Source organism: Anolis sagrei, chromosome Y (assembly GCF_037176765.1).
Source record: "Anolis sagrei isolate rAnoSag1 chromosome Y, rAnoSag1.mat, whole genome shotgun sequence".
NCBI classification, from domain to species: Eukaryota; Metazoa; Chordata; class Lepidosauria; order Squamata; family Dactyloidae; genus Anolis; species Anolis sagrei.
The window spans coordinates 61,819,309-61,839,918 of record NC_090035.1 but is presented as its reverse complement, the minus strand read 5'-3'; the positions used below and the strand labels follow the sequence as shown (position 1 = coordinate 61,839,918).

Sequence of the window (20,610 nt, the reverse complement as noted above, 5' to 3'; positions counted from 1 at the left end):
GAGTAGCAAAGTGCAAGGGCAGATGTCTTCACTGTGCTGGTTGTGATCTCCAGGTTGTGCCACTCAGCTTTCGAACGATATTATTTCTAGCGCCCAGTTTTTGCTTGATATTCAAGTGCTACGGTGTTTGTGTGTGTGTGTGAAGTGGGGGGGAGTGGCTGAACACGCCGGGAAAGGGTGCGTTGGGGGGTGGGGAGAATCAGCCAGGCAAGCTCCTTCCTCGGGTTCAAAAGTTCCAAACTCTCGCCTTTGTGTGGCAAACAAAAACAGAAAGGCGGAGAGAAAGAAGAAAGGAGGGGCGGAGAGAGAAAAGGATGTGGGGAGCCCACAACCAACATCTAGGAAACCTCTGGACCAATCAGGGGCCGAGGGGGCGGGGCCAGGTTCTCTCTCTGGCGTTTGCATCACCGCGTCTATAAAAGCACACTTCAGTTTCTCCAGCTTAGGTTGAAGGTGCACAGCAGAGGCCTTGGAAGGAGGAAGAGAGAGACAGAGAGGTCGAAGAGATAGAGCGAGAGAAAGAAAGGAAAGGAGGGAGAGAGGAAGGAAGGGAGGGAGGGGCGTTGGATGCAAGAGGTCGGCAGGTAGGCAGCGCAGAAGCCCCTCACGCAGGGCGAAGAGGAGCCACCTCGTTGCTGCTGCTTTCTTCTTTTTCTCCTCCTCCGTCGGCTTTTGTTCTGCGGAGTGGGGCCATCGTGGGTCTCCGGACTGCCTAGGTTGGTATCTCAAGCCGGGAAGCGGCATTGTCTACGCTCGGTATCCGGTCCACAGAGGGTTAAGCTTGGCCGCTGACTTTTAGTGTGGGAGGAATGCGCTTGGACTGGGAAATGGCCGGAGGGATCGCCTTGCTCCCTCCTCCTTCTCTCCCTCCCTCTTTCCCCAACTCTCAGCAGCATCCTTCCCCTCTTTAGGCCCGTTGTCTTACTGCCTCGACAAAGCTGCGACAGTCTTTGTTCCCAAGCTCGGCTCTCTCCAAGCTTCGCAGGAAACTTTGCTGGCTGGTTGTCACTTCCAGCTCTCTTCCCCCAACAAACACAGAGCGCCAAGGGTTGCCCTTGACAGAATGAACTGGCAAAGTGCACCCCTTTCTCGATGTAAAGCAGGGTGTCGCAAGAAGCTGTGAACACACAAAAGGCTTCCTTCCAGCTCCAGGGTACACCTTCTCCAAAGGTTTGTTATGGAAATGCAGGGAAATGGAGTGCCACCATCTTAATTCCTCCAGCCCTGGCATAGGAAAACTTGGGCTCTCCAGGTATTTTGGACTTTAACTCCCACCATTCCTAACAGCTTCAGGTCATCTCCTTTTTATTTTACTTACTTACAGTATTTACATTCTGCCCTTCTCACCCTGTAGTGGACTCAGGGCCGATTACAATATACATATGCATGGCAAACATTCAACGTATATAGACAGACACATATTTTATTTGTTATTTTATTATTTGCACTTGTTAACCGCCACTCTCAGCCCGAAGGCGACTCGTGGCGGTGTACAGAACATAGAACATACAGACAACAGTTACAGTAAATCAGGACCATAACACACATCTTACTAACACACAGCTAATTAAACTAAAAATCCGCTTCGTCTTGTTTGGGTCATAATCAGTCTCGTAGTCATAGTCCATTCCGGTGGTCATTCCAAAACATAGCACTTAATTGAAGGCCTTTTCGAAGAGCCAGGTTTTCAGGCCCTTGCGGAAGGCCATGAGGGAAGGCGCCTGTCTAATTTCAGCAGGGAGGGAGTTCCACAGCCGGGGGGCCACCACCGAGAAGGCCCGCTCTCTAGTCCCTGCCAAGCGTGCCTGTGAGGCAGGCGGGACCGAGAGAAGGGCCTCCCCGGATGATCTCAAGGTCCTCGTGGGCTCGTAGGCCGAGATGCGGTACTCAAGGTATTTTGGGCCGGAACCGTTTAGGGCTTTGTAGGTTAGCACCAGCACCTTGAATTGGGCCCGGTAGCTGATCGGCAGCCAGTGGAGCTGGGACAGCAAGGGCGTTGTGCGCTCCCTGCGTCCCGCTCCGGTTAACAACATGGCTGCCGCGCGCTGGACTAGCTGGAGCTTCCGGGCCATCTTCAAGGGCAGCCCCACGTAGAGAGCGTTGCAGTAGTCGAGGCGGAATGTGACCAAAGCGTGTACCACCGTGGCCAAGTCAGACTTCCCAAGATACGGGCGCAGCTGGCGCACGAGCCGAAGCTGTGCAAATGCTCCCCTGGTCACCGCTGAAACCTGGGGATCCAGGCTCAGCGATGAGTCCAGGGTCACACCCAAGCTGCGAACCTGCGCCTTCAAGGGGAGTGCGACCCCGTCCAGCACAGGCTGTAACCCTATACCCTGTTCGGCCTTGCGACTGACCAGGAGTACCTCTGTCTTGTCTGGATTTAATTTCAGTTTGTTCGCCCTCATCCAGACCGTCACAGCGGCCAGGCACCGGTTCAGGACTTCGACAGCCTCCTTAGTAGCAGGTGGGAAGGAGTGACAGAGTTGGACGTCATCTGCGTACAGGTGACACCGCACCCCGAAACTCCGGATGATCTCACCCAGCGGCTTCATGTAGATGTTAAACAGCATGGGGGACAGTATGGAGCCCTGAGGAACACCACAGGTCAAAGGCTGTGGTGTTGAACAGGAGTCCCCCAATAACACCTTCTGGGTGCGACCCTCCAGAAATGACTGGAGCCACCGCAAAGCGGTGCCCCCAAGGCCCATCTCTGCAAGGCGTCCCAGAAGAATACCGTGGTCGACGGTATCGAAGGCTGCTGAGAGGTCCAGAAGCACCAACAGGGACACACTCCCCCTGTCTAGCTCCCGGCGGAGATCATCCACTAAGGCGACCAAGACCGTCTCGGTACCATGCCCCGGTCTGAAGCCAGACTGTGCCGGATCCAGATAATCCGTGTCTCTCAAGAATACCTGGAGTTGTGAGGCCACCACGCTTTCCATGACTTTGCCCAAGAAGGGAAGATTGGAAACAGGCCGAAAGTTGTCAAATTTAGTGGGGTCCAGTGATGGTTTCTTCAACAGCGGCTTTATAATAGCCTGTTTTAGGCTCGCTGGAATCGTGCCTTCCCGAAGGGAGGCATTAACCACCACCGTTACCCACTCAGCCAATCCCCCTCTGGCCTCTTTCAGAAGCCAGGATGGGCAGGGGTCTAGGATAGACGTGGTAGGCCTCATTCCTCCAAGTATCTTGTCCACATCCTCGGGTTTCACAAACTGAAAAGAATCCATCAAAATAGGACAAGCAGGTGCTTGTGTCACATCAACAGAGACTGCATTTAATGTGGCATCCAGCCCAGAACGGATCAAAGCGACTTTGTCTGCAAAGAACCGAGCAAATGCTTCACAGCGCGTGTCCGAGTTGTCAGGGCTCCCACCTGAGGTAGGGGGAGTTAAAAGACCTCTGACAATCCGAAACAACTCCGCCGGACGGTTTTTTGCAGACACAATAGTAGCCGCAAAGAAAGTTTTCTTTGCGGCTTTCATTGCCGCGGCATATGCCCTTAAAAAGGACACAAACCGTGCTCGATTTGGCTCGCTTGGGTCCGAGCGCCACACGCTCTCTAGTTCCCTCTTCCTTCGCTTCATCGCTGCCAGCTCCTCAGTGAACCAAGGAGCTGGTTTAGCTCGGTTACTTGAGAGGGGACGTTCCGGAGCGATCCTGTCAATTGCCCTGGTCATCTCCCCATTCCAGAGAGCGACCAAGGCCTCGACATGGTCACCTACCGAGGTGGCGGGAAAATCCCCAAGAGCCGTCAGGAATCCGTTCAGATCCATAAGCCTCCTGGGGCGGACCATCTTAATGGGTCCTCCACCTTTGCGGAGGTTAGGGGGCGCAGTGAGCCTAAATCTGATCAGGAAGTGGTCGGTCCATGGCAACGGAGAGATGGACAACTCCTCCACACCGCCACCTTGCTCCCATCCCTGGCAGAAAACCAAGTCCAATGTGTGTCCAGCACAGTGGGTGGGGCCAGTTATTTGTTGGGACAGCCCCATGGTTGCCATGGCAGACATGAAGTCCTGAGCCGCTCCTGTGAGGGTCGCCTCGGCATGGATGTTGAAGTCCCCCAGCACAAGGAGCCGTTGGGACTCCACCACCAGGCTCGAGACCACCCCCGCTAGCTCAGGCAGGGAGACTGTAGTGCAGCGAGGTGGACGGTACACTACAAGAATCCCTATTCTGTCCCGGTCACCCACCCTCAGGTGGACGCATTTGAAATTTGTGGTCTGCGGGATGGGACTCCTGGTCAGATGGATGGAATCTCTATAGACCACTGCGACCCCGCCTCCCCGTCCTCCGGCTCTTGGTTGGTGTTGCACGGAGAAGCCTGGAGGACAAAGCTGGGAGAGGTTTACGCCCCCCGCTTCATCCAGCCAGGTCTCCGTGATGCACGCCAGATCTGCCCGCTCCTCCAGGATTAAATCCTGGATCCAGGTCGTTTTTCCGTTGACAGATCTGGTGTTTAACAACACCACCTTCAAACCAGAGGGCCCGCTCACCTGGTTACACCAATTTACCTTAGGAGACCGGTTGGGGGTTGTTAATATGGATAAGCGGTCCGAATTAGGCTGAATTCGAGGTCTCCTTTTCCCGCATCTCCTCCTTCCCACCACGACCTCTATGGGGGCCCCTCGGCTCATGGAACACCTCCCCCCCTCCATGCCGCAATCTAACGCCAAGATCTTGCTTTCTGCTTTATTCGTTGCTTGACTTTCCGGTCTTTGCCAATCTCCTTTCTTCCCCACTACCCCCCTCCCCACCTCATTTTTATTTATAGGGTCCAACCCACCTCCCCCCCTGTCCCTCACACTATACAATAGGAGCAAGGATAGCACACAGAGGGGGATGGGGGACCACATGGATAACAACGATACAAGGCGGTGTTGGATGTTCTGGCCACACCACTAGAATAGTTCATAAAGTGCACAATGAAGAGCTAGATCTAAAGTGCAATCGCTACAGTAGCTAAAGTGCAGTAGCTAAAGTGCAGTAGCTAAAGTGCGGCACGGAGGGATAGGAAGGGGCGAAAGTGCTAATGCGGTTGGCGGCACAGGCAGGCGCCTTAAAGCGCTCTCTTACATAAAGTGCTATATCTCGTGTTTATATCACATATTCAACCGATATAAGCTCAGGAATGTGCAAGCTGATGGTATATAATCACCCTCCTATGGGGCTGAGATGATGGTCAATTAACTCAATGCTATTATGACCCAGATGGAGTCTCAAGACGGTTGGAATGAAGCGGATGGGGGCTTCCGGAGATGGTAACTCGGCAAGGGGCAGCACGGTTGGTCGGCTACAGAACTACACACTCTGTACTAACACAGAGAAGTCCAGCCTAAAGGTCTACAAGGGCTAGCATAACGGTCTACACAACGGTCTACACAAAAGGTTACACAGAGAACTGCACAGAGGAGGCCAACACAATATCAGGTCTACACCAAAAGGTCAGCACAAGATGTCTGCTCTGGGGTCCGCACAGGGACAGCCAGGCCCTCCGTAGTCCGCAGCCCAGCTACAAGCTGGTGGTGATAGCGGTCGCGGCAATGGTCTGGCCTGGTGGAAGACGCGGTCCTGCTGGCGATGTCTGCGACCTAGTGGGGCGGTGGTGGTGGTCCCCCGGTGGTGACAGTGGTAGCGGCCCGGCGACCCGGCCGTAGCTCGGCCCTGCGGAGGACTGCGATTGGTTTAATCCCAGGCGGCGATAACTCATCAGCAGAGGAGGCCGCAGCTCCGCAGCTCCACAGCGGCCCAGCGGAGGTAGTGGCCGCGGCCTGGTGAAAATGGCGGCGGCGGTGGAGGCGGGCCTCAGCGGCGATGACTCACCAGCAGAAGAGGCCGCAACTCCGCAGTGGCCCAGCGGAGGTAGTAGCCGTGGCCTGGTGGAAAATGGCGGCGGCAACCCCGGTGGCGGCGGCCGCGGCCCGGCGGTGGAGGCGGGCCTCAGCGGCGATGGCTCGGCAGAGCGGCCGCCGCGGCGGCAGAGGTCCAGCGTAGGCAGGTGTCCGGCGCCCCGCGTCCAACGGCGGAGAGGCTGCGGCTCAAGCGGCAAAGCCTGCAAGCCTCCAGGAACTCGGCGCTGGATCTTTTTCCCAAGGGGAGAGGCAGTCCGGCGTGTCTCTCTCCTCAGCTCTCTCCCCAGCTCTCTCCTCAGCTGCAGCAGCAGCGGCAGCAAGCGGGCCCGAGCTCCTTAGTTCTCTCCTCAGCTGCAGCAGCAGCAGCGGCAGCAAGCGGGCCCGAGCGGCACTTCAAGCCGCCAACGGGACCAACAGCGTCCTCGCCGGGGAGCCTGCCTCGCCAGAGTTCCTTCCACCAGGGGGGAAGCCAGCCCATCTTCCCCGCGGCGCGACTTCCCCGCGGCGTGCTTCTGGAAAAATATTGCTTTGCTTTCATGTCTCCAAAAATTAGTCACTGGGTAGCCACTATGCCCTCGACAGGAAATTAACTCAAGAGCTGAACTGCAGTTTGGACAATGCTTTCTCCTATTTAACACTCAAGGTTTTTTTTTTTTTTCTGATGAGGGTATTTCGGCCACCAGGGGAGTTGTTGCTTCATCGTCCATTTGTGACACTGATGAAGTACTTCCTCATTCTTTGCATGGTTGCTGGATATTTTATGGCGTCGTAAATTAGTTAAATTAGCCTCCCCTCATACACAGTACCTAAATTTCTAACTTGATAGATACAACTGTCTTTCAGGCTGCAAAAGTCGACAGCAAGCTACACAAATTGGTTGGAAGCTCACTCCGACCCCGGCTGGCTTTGAACTCATGACCTTTCAGTCAGTAGTGATCTTAATGAAGCTGACTCCCAGCCAGCTGTGCCACAGTCCCCCTCAGCCACTTAAGGAAGGGGCCTGAGGCTATTAGGAATGGTTGGGGTTAAAGTCCAAAACACCTAGAGGGCCAGAGTTGGCCCAGGCTGGTGGAACTAAGATGGTGGCACTCCATTCCCACACAGAGAGATCCCTTCCTGCATTCCCTTAACAAACCTGATCCCGTCCTCTGGAGTATTACCTATCCCCCCTAATTTGGTGTCATCTGCAAATTTGATTAGCATGCCATCTAAACCAGAGATGGGCAAACTTGGGCCCTTCCTCCAGGCGTTTTGGACTTCAATTCCCACTATTCCTAACAGCTTCCAGCCCTCCCCCCCCCCCCAGCCACTTAAGGAAGGGGCATGAGGCTGTTAGGAATGGTGGGAGTTGAAGTCCAAAACACCTGGAGGGCCAGAGTTAACCCAGGTCTGGGCTGGAGGAACTAAGATGGTGGCACTCCATTCCTATGCAGAGGGAGCCCTTCCTGCATTCCTATAACAAACTTGAGCCTGTCCTCTGCAGTATTAGTTATCCCTCCTAATTTGGTAAGTAAGCTTAGGCCTGGTTTAGACAGCCTCAGGCCCCTTCCTTTCCCTCCTCAGCTGCTTAAGCACTTGACACACTCTAACAAGCACACCTGAGGTTAAACTGTCCTCTAAAAAGGGATACAAGCATACCTTGTCATGACGAAATTGATGGCGACACAACACAGCTCGTGACAACCTTTCATTTATATTGTTTCAAAATATAGTCAGTCAGTCAGTAGCCTTTATTTCGGTCAACAAACCATCAGCTATGTCAAGCGAAAGTAGATGATGAAATACAACAATTAGCAATTAATAACATCACATTTGGCTTATGATTAATGAAAACAAGTATCACCATTCGCTATCGGATGAATGACTGTCTATATAATCTAAAACAGGAACTGATTGCAAATTAATAAGTCTCCTGAGTACTCTTTGTTACACTCAGCCTTTACAGGTTATTCATGAAGCACTTGTGGCTTTTTGCTGCTGCAAACAGAAATTTGGCCACCTGTTCCGTTACCCTTTTATCAAGATCAGACAGTAAATAGGTGCAGTACCAACTTAGGGTTCTTCCTGGCCACTTGGTGAGTAGAGGGGATATTAACCTTAGTCTATCATCCTTGTAAATTGTGCAAATAAAAAGTACATGTATTACAGTTTCAATTTTACCCTCCCCGCATGGCCAACTCTGTGTTTGTAATCAGTCCCTTTGTATCTACCCTCTAGTATGGCTGATTTGAGGGCATTAAATCTGGCCCAACTGAAAGCAAGGCGAAATTTTGGGATGTTTACATTTTCTAAGTATTTGGCACCTCCCAAAGAATTAAATCTTAGGCCTAAATTCAATGGAGAGCATGTGGAGCACGCCAGAGTCATTGAGTCCTGTTTGTCTATGTCACTGATTCATTCCGCTAAGATCTGCATTATCTTTTTATGCTCAAAACCGTTCAATATATTCTCTGAGAGGCCCATCTGCCTGAGTTTCTGATTTAGCGCTTTGATTCGGTGGGATTTAAAGAGGTCTTTTTGAATCAGATATGTATATCCCGCTTCAGGCCCTTTGTGCACCCTCTCCATCCAGAATCCTAGGGCCCTTCTCCAAGCCAGTGATTCGAGTGAGGCTGTTCCTGATTCCAGTCTTAAAACAGCAGATGGAACACAATTGGGGACAGCAAACAGTTTTCTGAGAAACCCTGATTGAACTTGTTATACTTTAGATGTGAAGCCTGTGATCCATACCGGAATTGCGTATAATAATTGGGCTGTTACCTTTGCTTGGAAGACCTTTGTTGCTTGGAAGACCTTTGTTGTATACCAGACCTTTGCTGGTATATACTGGCCACCTTTGGAGCCCTTCCTCCATTCCTATAACAAACTTGAGCCTGTCCTCTGCAGTATTAGTTATTCCTCCTAATTTGGTAAGCATGCTGTGAAGGAGTCGTTAAACTGCTGCCACCAATTGTAAAGGAGACCGTTTTAATGCCACTGAATGTGAAGGTGCGAGTGGTAAAACACCCACTGCCACCTAATCTATGAGGGAAGCTGGGCAACGATAAATATCAGCCTAGGAGCTATTTTATAAAGGAACTGTTAATGACAGAAGGTTTTATTCAGTGGATAGCTTAGCGTTTACTATCTCTGGCTGACTGCACTATTGCAGGCTGTTCAACTTAGAAGAAACTGTATCAGGCAAGACTTGAGGAGAACAGTAACAAGTTTATTTTAACAGCAGTATAATAAGTTTAACTGTTCCTTCAAAAGAGGCACAAATCTTGATGGTTACAATAGTAATGTTTCATGAGTAATGTCAGGCACAGTCTTCAAGAAGTTTCTTTAAGCAGATGTAACCCTTCTGGACAACTGCCCTAATATAACAACTAAGCTAAAAGGCTTATTTTAACAGAATTCCCTATAGCACACTGGCTACAGACACATTCCCTGAATCTCCACCTAGAGACTCAGTGTTCTCTCAGTAGCTCTCCGGCCACTGACTAATTCCCTGTTTCTCCCACTAGAGAAATCAGGCCCTTCCTGTAGCTCACCGGCTTACAACTACATTCCCTGAATCTCCACCCTGAGACTCAGTGTTCTCTCAGTAGCTCTCTGGCCACTGACTAACTTTTTAAAACACAGCTGCCTCATGAAGAGGCAGTTGGCTCCGCCCCTGTTGCTATGGCAACTCAGCTAACACCAAGCCACCCTCTCCCACAAAACATAATCTCCCATACTTACCATCCCTAAACCACTGTCCAAACTACACATAACCAAAGAAATAAAACTTACACATCGTCACACATGCCCTCTAAACCAGGCCTGGGCAAGCTTAGGCCTGGTTTAGACAGCCTCAGGCCCCTTCCTTTCCCCCCTCAGCCGCTTAAGCACTTGACACATTCTAACAAGCACACCTGAGGTTAAACTGTCCCCTAAAAAGGGATACAAGCATACCTTGTCATAACAAAATTGATGGCGACACAACGCGGCTCGTGACAACCTTTCATTTATATTGTTTCAAAATACAGGCTGTCTCCAAGTTACAAATGACTCATAGATACAAAAGGGGGTGAGATAACAGGAAGTGAGAGGAATCTCCCCCTAGGAAGGGAAATTCACTCCTGGAAAAGTTATTATCTCCACTGAAGCTTTCTCACCAGTCCAGTGGCGCAATGGGTTAAACCCTTGTGCCACCAGGACTGAAGAGTGACAAGTCGCAAGTTCTAATTTGGCAATAGCGCGGATGAGCTCCCTCTGTCAGCTCCAGCTCCCCATGTGGGGACATTAGCGAAGCCTCCCACAATGATGGTAAAACATCAAAAACTTCTGGTCATCCCCTGGGTAATGTCCTTGCAGATGGCCAATTCTCTCACACCAGAAGCGACTTGTGATTTCTCAAGTTGCTCCTGACATGAAACAAAAAAAACCCCTCTATACTTGTTTCCAAATTTTTCAAATTGCATTTATCACAGGGACAAAAAGTGAGGTCAAATCTTCAGAACAGGGGCACAGACGGCAAAACACCCACCACAGAGGTGTTATCCCTTCCCTGTGCTCTCCAAAAAAAATTAATATATGTTTTTGGCTGGAGTTACACTTAAGAAATGTGCCTATTCTGACTTACAAACTCATCTTGGGAATAAACCTACAGAACCTATCTTGTTCGTAACTTGGGGACTGCCTCTGCATGATTTATTACTTATTTTACATAGACCCAGGAGCCCACAGTGGGTTAAACTGCTGAGCTGCTGAACTTGGTAAAAGAAAGGTCAGTGGTTTGAATCTGGGGAGTGAGGTGAGTTCCTACTGTTAGCCCCAGTTTCTGCCAACCTAGCAGTTTAACATGCAAATGTGAGTAGATCAGTAGGTACTGCTCTGGCGGGAAGATAATGGTGCTCTATGCAGTCCTGCTGGCCACATGACCTTGGAGGTGTCTAAGGACAATGCTGACTCTTTGGCTTAGCAGTGGAGATGAGCACCACCCCCCAGAGTTGAGCACGACTACACTTAATGTCAAGGGGAAACATTTACCTTTACCTTCCATATACTCATGGGTTTCTTGCTAGGTTTGTGTGATGCACCTACACATCGCACACTAATGCGTCACAACACACAGTTTGGAAAACTGTTAAAGTGTTACCTATTTGAAAAACCTGGGGTTGAGGTGATGAAATTGTTTTTGTCAGATTCCTAAGAGACTATGAATCCCTTTGTTGATCTCTCTCTCTCTCTCTCTCTGTATATTAAAACTCTCTGTGAACTTAGTTATTGTGAAAGAGGAAAAGTAGTCTTTCTCAGAAAACAAATGTATCTGTGGAGGCTCTATGTTCTGTACCAAGGCTTCTTACACCTTTCCTACTTGCAACCCCTTACCCAAGAAATTTGTACATGACCCCAGGTATATACTTGAGTATAAGTCTAGTTTTTCAGTCTTTTTTTCAGGCTGAAAACGTCCCCCTTGGCTTATACTCGAGTCAAGGTTATTTATTATTTTATTCTATTATTATTATTATTATTATTATTATTATTATTATTATTGCTATTATTACATTTATTTTACTCTATTATTGTTGCTATTATTGCATTTATTATTTTACTCTATTATTAATGTTATTACATTTCCATTAATTTACTGTATCCGGCCATGAAACCCTTCGACAATACAATTTCCTGTATTATTATTATTACATTTATTATTTTACTTTTTTATTATTGGAAGTCTACATAAACACATTTATAATGAAGAAGATTAGAATAATGGTTTAATCAGAGTTGGGCAGTTTTGTCAAATTACAGTTTTATGTAAATATTCGAAAACATTTAATCTACTGATGCCTCAATTAATCTAATTGTATTGGTATCTAATTTTATTTTGAAATTTACCAGTAGTGGCTCAGCTTATACTTGAGTCAATAAGTTTTCCCTGTTCTTTTTTGTGCTAAAATTAGGTGCCTCGGCTTATATTTGGGTCAGCTTATACTCAAGTATATACGGTAAGCTTGTTTTCTGCTGCCCTAGAGACTAGAACAATGGCTTCAAACTACAAGAAAGGATATTCCATCTGAAAATTAAGAAAAACTTCCTACAGTGAGAGATATTATTCAGCAGTGGAACTCTCTGCCCCAGAGTGTGGTGGAAGCTCCTTCTTTGGAGGCTTTTAAGCAGAGGTTGGATGGCCATCTGTCAGGGGTGCTTTGAATGTGATTTCCCTGCTTCTTGGCAGGGGGTTGGACTGATGGCCCATGAGGTCTCTTCCAACTCTATGATTCTATAGCATGAGAATAATAATCAAACATTTACTAATAAATAATAATAATAATAATAATAATAATTAAAAAAAATCTTGACGAGATTTATTCAGAGGAGGTTTCCCATTGCAACCCTCCTCTAGCACAATAGTTCCCTAGCACATGATATTCCATAGCAGTCTCTTTCCTATGTATTTACTAGGCCTAGCCTTGCTTATCTTCTGATTTCATGAGCTCAACATTGAGCTCAGTGTGCTGTTCTGCAAAATTACCAGCTCCTGAGAAATGGCAACAATATGGATGCTGACACCATAGAAAAAAGGATAAAATCCTACACATAAAATAAATAAATCTAGTTTCCTGCATGTCCTGTTTTGAGGAATTTTAAGATTTTTCTGAATGTGGACTTGTAATATTCTCTATTGTATGCAGAACTGTGACTTATATTCCTTTCTAACATCAAACATGGAACAAAAGCTGTGTTGGTTGAGGATGATGGGAGTTGTAGCCATGTGCAAGTAGAGGACATCAGCTTGGAAAAGACAACTCTATCTGTGCCACACCATGGCCGCCTAATCCAAAGCCCTCCCTTCCACATAGGCTAAAGCAGGGGGGAAGGGCCCCTGCCATCTGCTACCACTGTAGAGAATGGGTGCTGGAATTGTGTGTGTATATATATGCAGATGCACACACAATCCCCTCCAGCAAATTAGCTGCAGCTCAGTGGTTATAGAAATAATGTACAGTTATCTTAAATGCTGCATTTCAAGGGTTCCCTTGCAGTTAATGCATTTTAGACAGCAAGATTAAAACTTCCCCCTTGATTATGAATTTCATGTTCATAGAATCATAGAGTTGGAAGAGACCTCATGGGCCATCCAGTCCAACCCCCTGCCAAGAAGCAGGAATATTGCATTCAAATCACCCCTGACAGATGGCCATCCAGCCTCTGTTTAAAAGCTTCCAAAGAAGGAACCTCCACCACAATCCAGGGCAGAGAGTTCCACTGCTGAACAGCTCTCACAGTCAGGAAGTTCTTCCTCATGTTCAGATGGAATCTCCTTTCTTGTAGTTTGAAGCCATTGTTCCGTGTCCTAGTCTCCAAGGCTGCAGAAAACAAGTTCGCTCCCTCCTCCCTGTGACTTCCTCTCACGTATTTATACTGGCTATCTTGTCTCCTCTCAGCCTTCTCTTCTTCAGGCTAAACATGCCCAGCTCCTTAAGCCGCTCTTCACAGGGCTTGTTCTCCAGACTCTTGATCATTTTAGTCGCCCTCCTCTAGACACTTTCCAGCTTGTCAATATCTCACTTCAATTGTGGTGCCCAGAATCGGACACAATATTCCAGGTGTGGTCTAACCAAGGCAGAATAGAGGGGTAGCGTGACTTCCCTGGACCTCCTTCTTGGCCTACCTTACAAAGTGGTTGAACCTTTGCTGAGGACTATAGTGTTATTTATTTTGTATCAAAAGAATTGCATAAATTAGTATAAAATTGATAAAAATAAAAGGAGAATACTTTGTTGATTGAGATGTTTGAAAAGTGTGATGCAAAGGTAATTAAATTGAACTTACAGAAAACAGGTTGGAGCACTCACCTAAATTAAAATACTTGGACTGTTTGAACAACCTTCACTAGCAAAAAAAAAAAACCCCAAAAAAACTCCAGTCTAAATCCCAGAGAGCTGAGTCTTATCATCTACCATAAATGTTTGGCCATCTGTCAGGAGTGCTTTGAATGTGATTTTCCTGCTTCTTGCCGGGGGGGGGGGGGGGGTGGACTGGATGGCCCACAAGGTCTCTTCCAACTCAATGATTCTATGACCCATAATGACGGGTACATTGGCTGTGTTGACTGATGACTTGGCCTTGGACTTTATCGTGGGAAATGCATTGCGCTGGCTGCCTCTTGTATAGCCAGCACTAAACTAGATAGGTCAATGTCTGGACTTGCATAAGGTTTGAGGTTATGCTGCTTCGAGTTCACTCCCAATTTACAGTGACTGCGGTGGCACAGCAGATTACACTGATAAGCTACAGAACTTGCAGACTGGAAAATCTGCGGTTTGAATCCACGGGATGGAGTGAGCTCCCATTGTTAGCCCCAGTTTCTGCCAACTTAGCAGTTTGAAAACATGCAAATGTGAGTAGATCAATAGGTACTGCAACAGCAGGAAGGTAGCAGAGCTCCATGCCGTCAGAACTTACTGACCAGAAGGTCAGTAGCTCAAATCTGCAGGATGGGGTGAGCTCCCATTGTTAGCTCCAGCTTCTGCCAACCTAGCACTTCAAAGGCATGCCAGTGTGAGTAGATCAATAGGTACCACTTTGGCAGGAAGGTAATGAAACTCCATGAGTCAGAACTTGCTAACCAGAAGGTCAGTGGCTCAAATCTGCAGGATGGGGTGAGCTCCTGTCGTTAGCCCCAGCTTCTGCCAACCTACTAGTTTGAAAACACGCAAATATGAATAGTTCAATAGGTACCACTTCAGTGGGAAGGTACCAGTGCTCCATGCAGTCATACCAGCCACATGACCTTGGAGGTATCTATGGCTCTTTGGCTTAGAAATGGAGATTAGCACCACCTCTCAGAGTCAGACTCGACTAGACAATGCCAGGGGGAAACCTTTATCTGTCCTGGGTGGTTTGCCATTGCCTTCTTCTGAATAAAGCCTACACTACCTGCTTTTCCTGGCAGACTCCTTGGTATTTACAAGGCCTGGTCTTTGTATAGGTTGCCTTTGAATAGGTTGACTTTCCTTAAGGTAGAACTCTGGCTCCTCTAGGCACAGCATCTAATTACACATGGATGCTCTTTAATGGTGCTGCTTTAGGTGTGGGAACCTCTGGCTCAGCAGATACTATATTAGCATTATCCTTAGCTATTTATTTGCCAAACTTGACTTTTCCCCTTTCTCCTACTGAGCTCAAGATCGCATCTGTGGTTTTGTCTCTTTCCTGGGTCCCCCCTCCTCCCAAACATCTTGTGTGTTAGGTTAAGCTTTGAGAGAGCAACTGGCTCAAGATGACGACATGAATTTCACAGTTGAATGGATCTTCCAGATCTGAGCCCACTAGGCTAAAAATGGCACCACATTGATTCTCAACAGTCTCCCTGTGTATGGAGTGTCCATATACCCCTCTCCATCCAGGCAGTGACCAAGTCTAGAATGCTTTGCCTTTTCTAGCATGCTCTGCAGACTTTTGCTTGTGAGCCTAAAGAGAGACTCCATGGCACTTTGGCAAGGCATGTTCCATGTGTTGGAATTCAATTTCACAGTGCTCAAGTCCTTAATGAGAAGCAGATAGATAGTATTAAGCTAGGATGAGGGTATCCCTGCCTCCCCCCCCCCCCCAGATTCCTGAGTGTCTCTTTGATGGTTGTTTTTATATTGTGATATACCATTGTTGTTTTACTTTGCTTGTTACTGTTTTTATTAATTTTAATGTTATTTTAACTATGTTGGTCGGGCTTGTCCCCATGTAAACCTGAGTTCCTTTGGGGAGATGAAGATAGGGTACAAAAATAAAGTTGTTGTTGTTGTGTCTGTAGTTGTCTGCTTTCTCTCACTTTGACCTTTCTCCACCCATTCTAATTGACGAGGTAGAATGGAATTCTACAGGGTGCATGTTCCTTTGTTTTAAGACCATGTGGTCACTCACACCAGAAATGACTTGCAGTTTCTCAAATTCCTCCTGACACACAAAAAATACCATGTGGTCATTCATTCCTTTGTCACCTCCTTTTCATCCTGACCTCTCTCTAGTTTATGTGCATGATGAAATGTAGTCTTTAGATATTTTTCCTTTTGTTTGAACCTTAGAAGTAATGCAGTTAGACAAGAGAGAAAGCTTAGACTCAGTATTTCCTATCAAGAAATGTAGTTCTTCTATGTTTTTTCCAAAACCTTTTGAAACTTTAAAGATTGAACTCTGCATCCTTGCCTCCTTGAGTCAAAAAGTCTTTTTGCTTGCTGTGAGCTGAAATTGCTCTGTTAAGTATCGGTTTTGTATTTGTAAATGCTCTGTGATTTTGGAGAATTTCTATAACACTATGCAAAGAGCCATTTTGCACCTGCCATTCTTGGTTTCACAAGGAGGAGGTATGCCTTGGGAATCATGTGCTTAGAGCACAGGTTCCCAACCTGTGGTCCATGCACCCCCAGTGGTTCCCAAAAATTGAAATATGGTCCACTGCTTCACCATTACTGCACCGTTGCCTCAAAACTAAAGTGCCGAGGCAATGGGGATATTGGGAGGGGAGAGCTGATTACCCATGAAAGACTATTACTACCACATCAGCACTAGATTATTAAATATGATTTATTGTGGTTAAGCTAGTGGCATCTCCTGGATGGCATATGTTCTGTATCAGAAACTAGAGCTGATGTGGTCTATCCAATGCAGTTTTCTGAATCAGCACCCCAAATAACCAAACCAAATCTAAAGTTGACCAAAAAGTGATTTGTTGACCAAAAACTGATTCCAAAACTGACCTTTCGGTACTAATGTTGGAGAGTGGTCCCTGGTCAAAAAAAGGTTGGAAACCACTGGCTTAGAGGGAGTTTTGGGGAGTCTTGTCTTAGATTGCTGCTCCTGTTCTAATCACATGCATCCTGTCCTGTCTTCACTTGCAGTGCTCAGGTCATGGCTGATCACATGATGATGCCAATGAACCACAGTGCAAATGGGCTACAGGGCTACCGGATAGGGATGAATGGGATGCAGGGCTCTCCACAGCATGGGCAGCATGTTCTAAGAACGCCACCAGCTAACCATCAGATGACACAGTATGGAGGCCCCGCCATGGATGGAACTATCAGGCCTAGGCCCAACATCATTGGACAGATGGGTCACCACCAGGTGACAAGCACCATGATGTTCAACAGTCCAAGTCAACAGCAACAACAGTATATGGGGCCCGTGGGTGCACAGCAGCTTATGGCCAGCATGCATTTACAGAAACTCAACACACAGTATCAGGGCTATCCTCTCATGGGGATGAACAATGGGTCCTTGAGAATGGGGGCTCAGCAGTACCGGATGGGGCCCAGTCAGCATCCAGTCATGCAGCACCTGCCTCCTCCTGCATTGACTTTGAACTTTATGGATACAGAACTGATTGACAAAGATGTTTTGACCTCTTTGGCTATGGAATTGGGTCTGGACAGAGTTCAGGAGCTGCCAGAGCTTTTCCTGGGACAAAATGAATTTGACTTCATCTCGGACTTTGTGAGCAAACAGCAGCCCAGTGCAATCAGCTGTTGAATGCTTCTGCTGGACCACTGGTGTTTCTAAATGATGGTTTGATCTCTTCCCTCTCCAAACCACTTTACTTTTATCTTCCTTGTGCACAAATGGGCTTTTTCAACTCTACTTTATCCCACTTCTCACACGATGGACAATAATTGGACTTTCCTTGCTGTTGCTGGTTGCACTGCATTGCTATTCCTTTTGTGTGCGTAAAGAAGAGGAATGGATGAAAATGGAGTGCCTCTGCAGAGGAAACAAATGTGGTAGATTTTTGTTCTTGACCCAGAGGAAAGCAGGGTTTCTGTGTTTGGACTGCTGTGTGGAAGTAGTGGATGGGCACTGAAACCTGTGCTATACTGTCAGCAAGCTGGTCTGAATATACTTCCATTGGATGTAATTTTGGTGGCATTTTTAAACTCCCATTGGAAAGTGAATCAGGGGGAGTGCTCTTCATATTGACCACCATCTTTCTTTAAAAGTATACAGTATTTTTGGACTACAGTTCACAGTGTAATCTGCTGGTCATGGAGGAGACTGGGCATGCAGCGCGGGGCGGGAATTCTATCAATTGTAATCAAAGTAACTTTGCCCAATTTTGCTTTATTGCTCCCAATGCTGGTAACAGTGGTTCTCAACCTGTGGGTCCCCAAGGGTTTTGGCCTACAATTCCCAGAAATCCCTGAAAGTTTACCAGTTTTTAGGATATCAGGGAGTAGAAGGCCAAAACATCTGGGGACCCACAAGTTGAGAACCACTGAGTTAGGAAATAGCTCTCCTTTTTGGCTCAAGGGAGATCACTGGCCTCAAGTGTTTTGTTTGGTGTCTCTCCCCTCTTCCAATTTTTTCTTTCATTAGAAAAAAAAGAAAACAAATACAAAATATCTTTAAAAATATGAGCAGGCCTCCTTCAAAGTGGAGTCGGTTCACAAGAATGGATGAACCATTTAGTTTATAGAACAAGCCTTCCCCAAGGTGCTGTTAGTTAGAGATTGGTGGACTCCCTACTTCTACTGACGTTAAGTGAGTTGTAGTCCAAATCATCAGACAGCTGGTTATGGGGAAGGAGGCTGTTGGAGGACTTCCTTCAGGTTTTTGGCACCATGAGCTTTTGAGTTGTCATCTAGCTCTCTGCATCTTTAACCCCCAAAAAAGTTGTAATTATATATATTACTGATTTTATTTTGAAAAACTATTTTATTTATCACTTGTATGTGTGATTCTTATTTATTTGGAAGGGCTCAATTACGGCCTTTTGAGATTTACTAGAAAGGGCTAAAGATACACTGAAGCGCATGCCCCTCCAAATTGTGATTGCTATCAATAACCAAGGTTGCAAAAATCACAATTTGGCACCCATAATTTGGTTTTATATAATTCTAATTGTTTTCTACAAAAAAGAGGGGAGGGGGAGGTAAAAGAGTGAGGGATGGCATGGAGTTGGTGGCTTGTTTTCCTGCCTAGCCTTGTCTCCAGATGCTTTGGGGAAGTGGAAAGCTTGAGTACAGGAACTACTGCTACCCTTCCTATAGCAAGCACACAGCAGTATGTTATTGTTGCTTGTGAGAATGTACAGGTGATTCTTTTCTCATTTTTTCCAAATAAAAATGAACCACTCGGGAATCGAATATGATTTGTTTGGGGTGTGTCTCTTGCTTTAAATACCCACAGTAAGAAAACACAGATCAAGGATGTTCCCATCTAAAGCAGTGGTTCTCAGCCTTCCTAATGCTGCAACCCCTTAATACAGTTTCTCATGTTCCCCACCCATAAAATTATTTTAGTTGCTACATCACAACTGTAATTTTGTTACTGTTATGAATCATAATGTAAATATCTGATATGCAAGATGTATCTTCATTCCTTGGAATGAAGGGGGGGGGGTTAATTTTGTCATTTGGGAGTTGTAGTTGCTGGGATTTATAGTTAACCTACAACCAAGGAGTATTCTGAACTCAACCAATGGTGGAATCAAACCAAACTTGACAGAGTTTGCAACAGAAAATACTGGAAGGGTCTGGTGAACACCAACCTTGAGTTTGGGAATTGTAGTTCATATACATCCAGAGAGCACTGTGGACTCAAACAATGATTGATCTGGACCATACTTGGCACAAATACTCAATATGCCCAAATGATAAGAGAATTGAGCCAAACTTCTCACACAGATCCCCCATCACCAACAGAAAATACTGTGTTTTTGATGGTCTTTGATGACCCCGCTGACACCCCATTGCAACCCCCAGTTTGAGAACCACTAATCTAAAGTGTAATCCCACTTCCTTTTTAATAATAAGAAGACAAGGTAAAGCACCTTTTCTGCACATGAAAATTCTCCAGTCATTATACCTCTTCATGGAATCATGAGTTGGAAGAGACCTCATGGGCCATCCAGTCCAACCCCCTGCCAAGAAGTAGAAAAATCGCATTCAAAACACCCCTGACAGATGGCTATCCAGCCTCTGCTTAAAGGCCTCCAAAGAAGGAGCCTACACACTCCAGGGCAGAAAGTTCCACTGCTGAACAGCTCTCACAGTTAGGAAGCTCTTCCTAATGTTCAGGTGGAATCTCCTTTCCTGTAGTTTGCAGCCATTGTTCCATGCCGTAGTCTCCAGGGCAGCAGAAAACAAGCTTGCTCCTTCCACCCTATGAATTCCCCTCACATATTTATACATGGCCATCATGTATGCCTTCTCTTCTGTCATGTTTCAGTGAAGGATGTTGAGTATTCTGTAGATGCCAGACAACAAAGTGTATGATATATATGATCTTTATTAAATTTTCCAATTTACATTTAAAAAAGAGAATTTTCCAATTTACATTTAAAAAAGAGAAAATAAGTAGGGTAGCCGAAGCTATTATGAGAGTTGTAGTGTAACAGTGAGAAAGCAAACGGAAATACCCGAAAAATTGTGGTGTATGATAAAAAGAAAAAATAAGAAAAAGAGAGGAAAGAAGATAGATATAAAGCCCACCACCTAATTAAAAGCTAGAGTAATAGATGTTGTTGACTTCCTGGGGTCTTCTTGAGGTCTGCTCAACCTTCTTTCTTCCCCTCCTTTCGAACTCTTGTCTCCTCAACTTCTTTCTCCTTCTCTTCCTTCTCTCCTTCTCTTCCTTAACTAGATCAGAATCTTCTTGTTTCTGTGCCTAAAGTAGTCCATCACTTCTTCCCAGTTTGTTTCATATTCATCCCTTTACTTCTTGATACTAAAAATGTAAGCCTGTCCATGTTTTTTATTTCTAGAATTTTTGTTAATCTTTCATTCTCATCCGG

The 20,610-nt window shown here is 46.6% G+C and overlaps 1 protein-coding gene across 1 annotated transcript; it reads left to right on the top strand.

The window, feature by feature from the left end:
• Nucleotides 1–423: 423 nt before the first annotated feature.
• LOC137095057 (cbp/p300-interacting transactivator 3-like) lies at nt 424–18,540 on the top strand. The gene is made up of 2 exons (XM_067461246.1): nt 424–716; nt 16,721–18,540. Exon 2 carries the CDS (start codon nt 16,731–16,733, stop codon nt 17,349–17,351), a length of 621 nt encoding a protein of 206 aa, XP_067317347.1. The 5' UTR covers nt 424–716; nt 16,721–16,730; the 3' UTR covers nt 17,352–18,540.
• The last annotated feature ends 2,070 nt before the right edge of the window (nt 18,541–20,610 follow it).

Coding starts and splice junctions, on each gene's coding strand:
- LOC137095057 (XM_067461246.1), top strand. CDS start 16,731: ATGGCTGATCACATGATGATGCCAATGAACCACAGTGCAAATGGGCTA.